Genomic DNA, 11,786 nt, shown 5'->3' on the forward strand with positions numbered 1-11,786 from the left:
AAAATAAAATATAATGGAATGAAAATTAATGGCGGCCAAACGGGAACTAACATGTCTTATCTACAAGGTCAACAGTACACATTTCTGCACCTTTACCCACCTCAAAAACGAGTTCATCCAAATTTCGTACTTCTAATGTTGCACTGATGTCAAAAGATTGCCTCGATTTTCCCTTCGTTTTTTATGTCAGGGTAGTATGACAATTGTTAGATGTGTTTTTCCACTCGAAAAACCATTGTTACATCAATGTCGTAATGTGTTGGATCAACGATGTTATAGAAAAATTTCGTTGTTGCTTGAGGACTAAATTCAATGACTCTACAATGTTACTAGTCATGATATTGTACTGATTACAAACAAATTTTGCCCATGACCTGGTGGATGGATCAGTACGTTCCAAATAAGATGCGACTGCTGGCCAAATGGTCTGAATTTGTCTCATCATTTGCTTGAATTTCGATACGCATTATGCGAGTGCTGCACTTTTGAAAAGGAATATGACATTGCAACTGCTATACCTAGCAATGAGATTTTTCTTGATATGCCATATGCAGGCACCGTGGTGTGAAAACGGGAATATCATCGTAATTGCTCGCTCAATGATGTTCTTCCTATCGGATACAAACACTAGTTGATTTGAGTCATCGATAATATCTTTCAACTTCGCGAAGAACCAATACCAAGATGCATTTGTTTTCCCATCGACAATACCCCAACCAATACGATATATTTGCATGTTGGCATCTCGTGCTGCAGCTACTAGTAGTGTTCCCTTATACCGACCTTTCAAATGACTCCCATCAACGCAAATGACCGTCCTCATGTACTCTCGAAAACCACGCATGCTTGGTCCGAATGCTAAGAAAAAGTATAAGAACCTGATATTGGAGTTGAGCTCAATGTGTGCGACGATTCCTGGGTTTCTCTCAGTTAACTAGTGACAGTATGAAGACAATTTTCTGATAACTCTCTTCAAGTGAATCGTGAAGAATTCGAAGTTCTTTCTCTTTACCCCACCACGCTTTACTGTAGCTAATTCGTATACCGAACTCACATTGCATATCTCTGACAATGCCTGCGGGAACATAGGTTGGTTCCATCGGCCAATCGTCAGGTAATGTGATGCCCAATTAGGGCACTCGTTGCATGAATTTGCGCATTCCGTCGAACGTCCAAAGAACATGTGTGCTCATGTATGTACTTTCGAATCTTAAAGAAGTCTGTACTTTTTATCTTAGAGGCTCGCAGTAGCCAATGACACATGATGTCGACGCAGCACACAATAAGAGATCTAGGATTGGACTTTTTAACCTTGAAATGAAACTTCTCTGTCAAAGTATTTAGTGGAAGTCTAGTGTGCAGCTATTTCTTGCTAAGGAATATCTTATTCTTGTGAATTTCCTCTTGACCGATCGACTGAATTGCATTTTCAATATACGAATTTCGTTCACCTAAATCGATACCCTGTTATGAATCATTTCTGATTGTTGTAGTTCGCACACACTGACTTCGTCGCGTGCATCTTCTATTGGCGAGAAAGGGTCATCTCTGACATGTAGTTTGTGCTCTCCAGCATCATATTCGTCTGTAATTGCACACAAAGCTGCTTGTGTGTGAACAGAAATATACCATTGTAAAGCCTTATCGTTCGCTATATCAGCAGGGGTACGTTCATATTTGGAACTTCAAATTTCAGCTGAATCCGAAACTGTAGTTTATCAACGTTGAGCTTCTCAAATAATTTATGTACAAGATCTTCATATTCAATATCACGTCGAACAGCAATTGATATTGTTCGGTTGCCTAACCACTTCCACTTGTCGTCAATGTTGACGAATGTACCACCGTAAGAGACAACGAATCTCATAACATCTACCATATCTGCATGCCATAAACAAAAAAAAATATCAACTAATAACAAATACCTCAAACGAATATGCTAACTACCCACAAGCAATTTACAAAAAATATTCCCTAATTTCGTCATGGTATTTATAATGTTACTTTTAATATTATAAAATGTCGAGAATGATGTTAAAAGTACCATTCTCGGCCTTTGTAAAATGTGAGAGTGACACGATGAGATTCCACTTCACCATATACATTTATCATCTTTTTCATCTTCAACCACCATTTTTGCAAAGAATGTATGCTATCATTAATGACATTTTAACTACAAGAGTACCTTAAAATATTGTCTAACTAAGTTATTTAAGAAGATTATGACAAATATCTACTACTTGTTTGGACAATCTATCACATTGAAATCAAATGTGTAACAATAACTACTACACACAACTTCTCAATAAATATCAGATACCAAAAGAAATACTTTCTACCCAGAAATGATGGGAGTCTAATTAACTTCAAATTTCGATGACATTAAATTTCTCAACATGGAATAATTATTTCGTCTTTTGGAGTTGGAATCATAGATTTCTTTTTGATTGTTAATGCTTGTTATTTCACGTTCTTCATTTTTCCTAAAATAATTTGTTAATGTCTAAAGAAAAATACAAGTAAGTGGACAAGCATAGGTAATAACAAGAAGAGGAAATTACATGAAATGTTTACTTTCACATGTCCATTTACAAAAATATCCACTTTCACAAATCCTTGCAAAAATGTCCATTTTGGAATATTTTGGACCAAAATATCTCTGTGAACAATTTATGATTCCACACAAAGACAATAAATTGACATTTTTGCAAAAAATTTATTGGTCAATAAATTTTTGACACATAACCTGTTATATTTATTTGAAAAGTGCATATGACAAATCACAATTAATACTGTTTTTCTCATTGACACAGAAACGTCGAGAATTACATTTCAGATGTAGAGAAATGTCAAGTTCGAAATGAAATGTCATTCTAGCTATTTAAAATGTTGAGAATAACGTTTGAAATGTCGAGAACATTTAATATTATGATTTGACATGTGTACTTTTAAAATATAAATGAGATTCAAATATCGAGAATGACATTTGAAATGTCGATAACATCATTTTAATGTAGTTTATCATGGAAGTTACTTCTCGAAATCCGCAACAAATTGAAAAAATAAATCAATTTCTTTTTTTTTTTTCATTAAGGGCATAATAGACAGTTTAGTGCTAAATTTAAAAAGTGGACATTTTTCAATTGACACCTATAAAATTAGATATTTTTAAAAATACCCCTAACAACAATTATTGTGGCTTCTCATGGAAGCCATTGCTCTTTTCGAGATCAGTTTCAATTTGCAAAAGAAGAGTTGAGAATTATTATTTCTTCATTAAGGGTAAAATAAAGAATTTGATATCAAATTTGGCTATTTTTGTAAAGACTATCAAAAGTGGATATTTTTAAATTGACATATGTGAAATTGGACATTTTTACAAATGCACCGATTTAATAATATATGATTTTTAAAGTTTTGAACCTTATTTCTTAATTTTAGAATAGGTGATTGCATATGAAATTTTCCCATCCTTGTACCGTCCCGTTTCCTTCTCTCCAATTTATCAAGTTTGTGGTAAACTCGCGTGACCAAACGATTTCTCCAGTCACTTCTAGTGCGTTCAAGCGATCAATCAACCCAATAACAAACTTTGCCCCTTCAAATCCACCCTTTTCCCGCCATTGCTAACAATATCTTCCTCTGTTATCCTCTCTCTAACGACGCCATAATATACACACACACACACACACAAATATCTCCTATATTGTAAATCCAGTGACACAAAGACGCACTGATATGTGAAAAGAAATGGAGACTCGGAAGAGAAAACCCTTATCAGACCTGACTAATACCTTCAATTTAATCCCCACCTCCACTCTCCGCAAGCTTGTAGCCTCGAAACCCCCGAATTCAATTCTAAAATTAAATCCAATATATTCCGATTCCGACACCAAGTCCGGTACTAGTATCGGGTCTTCCAATGTTAGCGACGCCCGGAATTTGCATACCGTTCAATTTTCGAACGATCCCTGTCGTCCACTATCGTCAATTGCTTCACCTGGTAGTTTTGTTTAGGACTACTTATATGTACATTTTTATTTTTATTTTTTTGTATTAATTAACATGCCTTTGTGCTTGTGGTTTTATTGATTTGGGGATTTAGAAATCTAGGCTTTGGCATGCCCTAATTCGCTGCGTTCATAATTTGTCCTAGTTTGTGAGTACAGTGTACATGTGAGTGGATTTTTCTGCTGATGATTGGGGTGGGGATGATTTTGAAATTCTTTGCATATATGGGAAGTTTTACTAGCTGAATTATTAATTCGATTCGGAATTGTGTACTGCTTTTTCAATGAAATAATTACTGGTGTTTTTACTCTTTGTTACAAGTATTTCATTTTTCTTTGGGATTTTTTTACTTACCACCGTTTTGTTGTTGATTCACGTGAGAAGTTTGAGGGGTTCTTTCTGAGCTTAACTTTGACTTTAGGGTCTCTCGGGTGTCATTAATTTTTCAAGTTTAGACTGAAGAGTTTTGGGTTTCCTTAGATGATCTATTAAGAGAGTAGAACTGATTTATATGGACATCAGACTTGGGTTATTAGTTTCTCTACTGTTTCAATCTGGATATTTGCGAATGTTGTTTTGACCCAGTACAGAAGGATCCAGATGTTTGCAGTTATTGGCAATTTTTTTTTTTTTTTTTTTTTGCATGTACTTAGTTCACGTCCCTGAGTAGATTTTAATCTATGGATAAATGAGAGCTTATCTGTACCTTACTGCTTACTGAAGGTGATGGGGAAACTAAGAACGGAGCTTCCAGTAGAAGATGGACCACATATGGACCTCAGAAAGAAAGTGATGCTGTTACTGCAACTGTTAGCTCCACTTCTCTTTTGAAGATGAAGGATAAAGGGAAGGCAATTACTTTACCATCCTATTGCTCACCTCCTGGGAAAGCAGAGGACTATGGGAACCCAATTCGCGGTTCTTGTAGTTTTCTGGATAAAGCAATGGAAAAGGAGAAAGGAAGTTTCGGTCCTTTTAGTGAATATGTTGAAAACATGGAACTTGGGAAGGAAATTCTCAATCCTTCTAGCTGCTCATTCGAAAAAGGAGAGAAAGGGAAGACAATTCTCAATGCTACTGGCTGCTCAATTGAGAAAACAAAAGAGCTAAGGAAGGGAATCCTTAATCTTTCTAATTTCTCACATAAGAAAAGAAAGGAGGGAGCAGTTGTGATTCGTAGTCCTTCTAGCCCCTCACTCGAGAAAACAAAAGAGATAGGGAAGACAATCCCCAATGCTTCTAGCTCGTCATTACAGAAAACAAAGGATAAAGGGAAGGCTATGGTCAATTCTTCTGGCTGCACAATTAAGAAAACAAATGAGTTGATCCTTAATCCTTCTAGCTGCTCATATGAGATAAAAAAGGAAAGAGGGGTTGTAATTCGTAGTCCTTCTAGCTCCTCACTTGAGAAAACAAAAGAGAGAGGAAAGACAATCCCCAATCCTTCTAGCTCATCATTTGAGAAAACAAAGGATAAAGGGAAAGCTGTTGTCAATTCTTCTGGCTGTGCAATTGAGAAAACAAAAGAGCTGATCCTTAATCCTTATAGCAGCTCATATGAGAAAAGAAAGGAAAGAGGGGTTGCGATTCATAGTCCTTCTAGCTCCTCACTTGATAAAACAAAAGAGATAGGGAAGACAATCGCCAATCTTTCTAGCTCATCAGTTGAAAAAACAAACGCTAAAGGGAAGACTGTTCTCAATCCTTTTGGCTCCTCGCTTCAGACAACAAAGAAGCGGGGGAAACTGATTCTCGTTCCTAGCTCAGTTGAAAATGTAAAAGATAAAGGGGCATCTGCTACTGTGCCAGTTAATCACACGTCTCGGAGAAGAAAAAGTGGAAAGAGGACGATAGATATTGGGGCTTCTAGTTGCCCTCCTTTGATGAAGACCAAGTAAAGTAGCATACTCTCTCTCTTACTCCCACTTTCACTCTCTCTCTGACTCTGCCCATGCATATACAAACATGAACACCTATCCACACAGATGCAAGAGCACACATAAGCGATGACCTTGTGAACTTTTCAAATCTTATTTGTCATACTTAGCAGACTCTCCTGACTCTTTGAGAGCATGTACTATGTGCATAATATGCTTATTTTAAAATTTCAGATGCATTGGCGTCGCTGGTTTCTTATTATAGACAAATTTAATGGCATAAGTTACATTGCATAGTTAATTTCTTATAGCAGTGGGTTTTATTTGATGGTAATTTATTTATTTTCTGTTGCTCTTTCTTCGTTTTTACTCTAAGACATTGAGCCTTTCTGTACAGTTTTCTTCTGTTATATTTCTGTATAATTTATACAGGTAGACTATTTTGAATTCCAGCTGTTTCATTTACTGCCTTCTTTACTATTACGTCGTTTTGTTTATATTTTGGGCTTTGTCTCATGAAGTGGAGAAGTTGGATCATGGAGACAATAGAAAATATTTTTCACCATTAAGTTTTGTGAGAAGGACATTTTTCTAAAATTTAATTTTTCAGATAGTGTTCATTTCTTTTTGCCTCTGCTTATTTTTATGTTACATCAAGTATTTTCAGATTTTGGATTGTGCTATATTTCCCTCTTATGCTCTGCCTGTAGTTATCGCTTGTGCTGATCTCCTTTTGATTCTTTTTCTGTTTAGGAATGGTTTTAATGAATCTGGAGATGTTAAACCATCAAACTCATGGACTGGTCTTCAGCCTAAACATAAAAAGGTTTGTACAGATTTCTCATTTCTTACACACAAAAGGAAATCAAGATTGGAGTGTACTTGGTTATAGCGTTTGATTGCTGTCAGTATTATCTGTATGCCTTTTCTTGTGGAACTAAGGTTTCTATTTATTCCACTTCTATTTTCTTTGTTTTTATTAAGTTGTTTCTGTGGATATGATATATTCTTTAATTTTCTAATTGAATGAAATTATTTATGGTCATTTAGATATTTCAATGTTTAAAAAGAGCAATTAGGTGATTGAGGCTTTCTGTGAGGCGAGGCATAAGATTCAATATAAACTAATATAATAACTGAAAACATAGTAAAATACAATTACACTCAAAATAGACCTTGTACCATCCGAAATTTAAATGATAAATCATTTCAAGTAAATTGAAACCCTAATTTGCAACTACAAGCATAAAATGGATTGAGCAAAGTAATAATCGTAGTCACGTAACAACTACTAATCTACACCGATAAATGAGAGTCTAAAATAAATGGAACAGCTAATTAACTACTTAAAGAATTTTGTTTATTTGGAGTTTAAAAGGAAATAACATCCAAAGCAAAGAAAACAAATATAGGGGCATCACACATCAGCTGTAAGAGGAGGGCTAGTGCAATTTTTAGGGATTCAACTGAAATAGAGCATCATAAAACTGTATTCGAAGCGGACTAGGTTGTCATTTATTTAATTATGTCCTAATTTCTGTTTTATATAAAATATCAGGCTGTTCTTTTTGGCTTCAATAAAATATAGGGTGAACCATATGGAAATGAAATTGTTCTATAATAAACAAATATTATATTGGTGACAGGTCTTTTGACTAGTTGACCTTATATCTGTTGATGCTACTATACGAAGAACATTTGTACTAAATTTACTTGGTAGATAATGGTGGCTCTGCTACTGGGAATTTTTGAGTTTTCCAAGCAAGAAAGCCCCCATGAATTTGGAGGTGTGTGATAGCTAATCAGATGATATTATGTTCAATTTCGTGTAGAGCTACTCTTATGGCTCTACTATAATCCGAATTCCCAGATGTATTGAACTTTGATGGTTAAATATTACAGATGACTGTCCTAACATCTCGTTGTAATGTCCTTTGACTGCTCTTGGGGTTGGCTATGAATATCCCCAACTTTGGCAAAAATCATTATGTTTATTTAAAGCATTCACACATCACATTCTGATGACTCAGACTAGGTTCAGGAAAATATAGGATATTGAATGTTACCAATTCTAATAATACATGAAATCAATGAAGAGCTCTTTCATTCAAGACTATCCTGTGCCAAAAACGCTTTTTATAGAGTACCTGATTGAGAAGAATTATACATTTATGACAAAATGTCCAGTATTGATATTTCAAGGATAACGTGGTTTTGCAGAAGAGGTGCATGCAGCAGAAAGATGCTAATGATTGTTGCTTGCCAAAAGATTTTATTGAACAGCAGAGAGCATATTTTGAAGAAATTGACAACTTTGAATTGCCAGTAGAGGAAGTATAACAGGATGAGTTACAGTGAGAAAGAGCTTAATTAGCTGTGCAAAGTAGGTGCTTCTAACATATAGGTCGTTGTATAGTCCCAATGTGAATTGGGGGTGATGTGTTTCTTGCCAATTTTTAGATTAGTTTGTATTAGCAGATGATTCTAATGCTGCTAAATATGTGTAGCTATGGCTTAAATTTCTGGGGGAGTGTAGTGTGTACCGTACTGCCAATTGGAGCCTTTACTGTTGAACTGCGTTATTCCATACTTAAATGAAGTTGTAGTAGCCACCGAACATAAGTATAACCTGCCTATCTATCCGTTTTTCCTTCATAAATTTGTATTATATATAACTGTAGCACGGTTGTGGTCATTAAGTTGTTCTATATGGTGCAACATGATGTAGGCTTCTTGTTCTTGATTAGCATTTAAATTAATCTGAGAGTGCATTTCCTCGTTCCATCTGCTGCTTTAATCTCTCTTTCGGTTGCATTGTGATGCTGAAACTGGTATTGTAAATTATGAGTTCTTGCAGTACAATGAACTGGCATCGTTTGCTAGTCTTTGCTTCTGTATTATCGTAATGTTTATGCATGCATGTAATGACGAATCTGTGGACCAGGAGTTTTAGTTACACGATTGAATTGTTGAATAATATTATCACATGATCATCCTTCAGGAGTTTTATTGAGACATTATGGTTGATTCTAACATTTCTAGGTGTATATTAATTATTGGACGGAATACATGTCACATCCCTTAGTTGTATGGTGTGTACCAGGTAATTAGCTTGAGAATGAGATTCTATCTTTGTTAATTGCGGTTCATTTATTGACATTGACATAGACTGATAGACATGGTGGTGGTGATGCTGCTACAGCTAAGTGACGGAGCAGGAAATACTTATCATTGTGTTTTTGAATAAGGAATATGAAATTTGTGCAACAAAATATTAGGAAGTTTCATAATATGAAATTAACAATGAAATGGGCTCATTAGTCTTTGATTAAAACAATCACTGAATCTTTTAGTTTATTCTCTAGATAGTCTGTAGATTTCATTTCGACCCTGCTTCAAAATTACACTAAGGGGGAAGGAAGATCTGAAATTTTAGAACTTGAGCTAGTATTTGAGTTAGAATTTGGTTGTGCTAGGAAACTCGAGACCCCAGAGATTTATTCGTCTCATTAGTTCCTTTTAGCAATGCATCTAAGTGTAGCATTTTTTGCTGATGGAAGATGGTGAAAGAATCATAAGAGATACATATTACTTCTATTTACTGTGTGCGCATTATAGCATATTTCAATGACTCATGTGGGAACCATTGCTGGTCCCTTTTTATGAAGCTGTGGCACTAGAATGAGTTTACCTTTTCTCCTGGTAACCTTGTTGAGTTTGTCTAGATTACCTATTGTGTCAATAGCTTTCACATTATGGTTTGTCTTTCTTGATACAAGTTTTTGGAACTTCGTCGACACGTGCACCATGCAGTATGCTACAGGGAATCTAAGAATCATGTCAAGCAGACGTTTAATTGATCTTTCGTTTTCAAGAATTTATCGTCCCCTGATTGGTGGAAAAGAGTGGTGACGTGAGGGCTTGACATATTGTGATACTGCCCCCATCTTGTCTAGATTCATCTTCAACGTGCATTGCTTGTTTCCTTGTTTAAATTCTCTAACACATTGTCCCGACGTATTCAATCAATCAATAACTGAATGAAACTTGTCATTCCCAGCCACCACCAAGTAATTGATTTTATGGGGATCAACTCTTTCCTTTCACTTCTTTCTGCCTATAAATAAATGACAGCTCACTCTTTCTTATTTCTTTTTCAATTAAACCGGACTTATTTTTAGAGTCGAATCGATAATTAAAAGTCAATGTTTGATCCACATTCTCTCAAAAAAAATACATTCTTAAACAGTGATTTGATATCATTTTAATCACACGTTCTTCAATAAAATAATATAACATGCAAATCCAAAATTTTTACTTATTTTTTAACCACATATTTCCTATAAAATATACTATTTAAAAATGCATTCTTATGAAAATAATGTGGCTCTAACAAGGGCTAAGTGATGTTTTTTTACAGCCAATCCAATATGAAGAAAGAAAGAATATACTGAACAATTGAGCATGTCACTTCCCTCTCACCTGACTTGGACCCTTGAACAAATTTTCAACATTTCCGTAAATTATTGAAGTCGAAGAAGAAAATTTCATAAAATCTCTTCGTATACCACACTAGATTTGTCAAAGTCAAATTTCAACTAACTGTCATCTTCTTGCAGACAATCCAATGAGAAGAAAAAAGAAGAATAACCAAACAAGTGAGCATATCACTTCATATCATAAATTATTCAAGCTGTAGAACTCAATTCCATTACAGTTTTGCTTAGCTAACAGGGCTAGGTCGGCCTGTTCATTCAGCATTATTCATTCCATTAATGTCCATTAGCGTACCAAACTTGATTGTCGAAGTCAAAGTCACTAACTAATGTGTTCCTGCAAACAATCCACTATTGAGAAAGAACAATAGTCTTTTTTGACCTTCTTTATTTGAAAACTCTTTATTTTTCATACTCATTTTTAACTTTAGATTTTACACAATAAAATATTTTGCACGTAAATTTAAAATTATTCCTTATTTTTTGTTAGGATTTAATTGTATTGGTATTCTTTAAACAAAACGGATTAATATAAAAATTGTAGAAATCGAGTTAATTGAAATGTTCTACAGATGAACTAGGTATCTTAGGTTTCGAGTTTGGCACAAGGAGGAAAGAGTCGTTGGATTTACGCTAATCTATCACCTATCTAATGCTCGAGCAGAAAAACAATAACATTGTTGTCCAACTCTCGCTCAAGCAATACACTAGTCACTCGCTTATCGTTAGCCTAACGCTCGAGCGACGATGTTACGCGTAAAATTTTAGTTCACGTTTTTCAAAAGTTTTATCCGGCCCATGCTACCTAAATGCCTACTATTATATATACCCAAGTCTTCACACGTTTTGTAGGGTGGTTGTTTATTATATTACTTCTTCATAATATCATTCCAAGATCCAAGAACACGTTCAAGTATTGAGATTAATCCTTTGATTATTGAGATCATTTAACCACAACTCTGGGAAAATATCAAATTCAGGTAATCCAAAACATCCACTTCTTATACACATGCAGGAAGGTACTTTTTTTAATAACTTTCAGAGGTTGCTAAAAATTGAGGGGGATGATATCAAAAGTACAAGAAGAGTATAAGAACAATGTGTTTGATGATCCACATGAGATAAACAATTGCAGAAGATCAGGAACAAGTATGAATGAAGCACGTTCCAATGGATTTTGAAGATTACAGGATTTAGATCAGTAAGTTTGATGGGTATTCTAGGCTGGATCATACTATAAGTTCATATTGTCAATAGTGAATGTTACTGGCTTGGTCTCATAGTTTTTACCTAGTTGGGTTTTCTCTGTCAACATATTTTGTGTTGTTTACTACTTTAATATTATTGATTGTGGTATTTAAACCATAGAATAATTTGACTTGATAATTGTCATCTAGAAACA

The 11,786-nt window shown here is 34.9% G+C and overlaps 1 protein-coding gene across 2 annotated transcripts; it reads left to right on the forward strand.

Annotated features, from left to right (window-relative positions):
• The first annotated feature begins 3,486 nt into the window (after positions 1-3,486).
• Positions 3,487-8,547, forward strand: LOC111403047. 2 transcript variants are annotated; one of them, XR_002704396.1, is made up of 4 exons: positions 3,487-4,003; positions 4,735-5,910; positions 6,642-6,714; positions 8,109-8,156. XR_002704396.1 is itself a non-coding variant. In XM_023031395.1 (4 exons), the coding sequence occupies exons 1-4, from the start codon at positions 3,751-3,753 to the stop codon at positions 8,226-8,228; spliced, it is 1,617 nt and encodes a 538-aa protein (XP_022887163.1). In that variant the 5' UTR covers positions 3,487-3,750; the 3' UTR covers positions 8,229-8,547. The 2 variants fall into 2 exon arrangements, 1 of the variants encoding a protein (XP_022887163.1); XM_023031395.1 differs by having other exon boundaries at positions 4,735-5,905; positions 8,109-8,547.
• Positions 8,548-11,786: the final 3,239 nt, after the last annotated feature.

Source organism: Olea europaea, chromosome 11 (assembly GCF_002742605.1).
Source record: "Olea europaea var. sylvestris chromosome 11, O_europaea_v1, whole genome shotgun sequence".
In the NCBI taxonomy this organism is placed as follows: domain Eukaryota; kingdom Viridiplantae; phylum Streptophyta; class Magnoliopsida; order Lamiales; family Oleaceae; genus Olea; species Olea europaea.

What these genes read in the sequence shown, in the direction of transcription:
- LOC111403047 (XM_023031395.1), top strand. Translation starts at nt 3,751, where the DNA reads ATGGAGACTCGGAAGAGAAAACCCTTATCAGACCTGACTAATACCTTC. An exon ending in ATCGTCAATTGCTTCACCTG is followed by an intron (nt 4,004 to 4,734) that starts GTAGTTTTGTTT and finishes TGCTTACTGAAG; the next exon opens with GTGATGGGGAAACTAAGAAC. An exon ending in TTCAGCCTAAACATAAAAAG is followed by an intron (nt 6,715 to 8,108) that starts GTTTGTACAGAT and finishes GTGGTTTTGCAG; the next exon opens with AAGAGGTGCATGCAGCAGAA.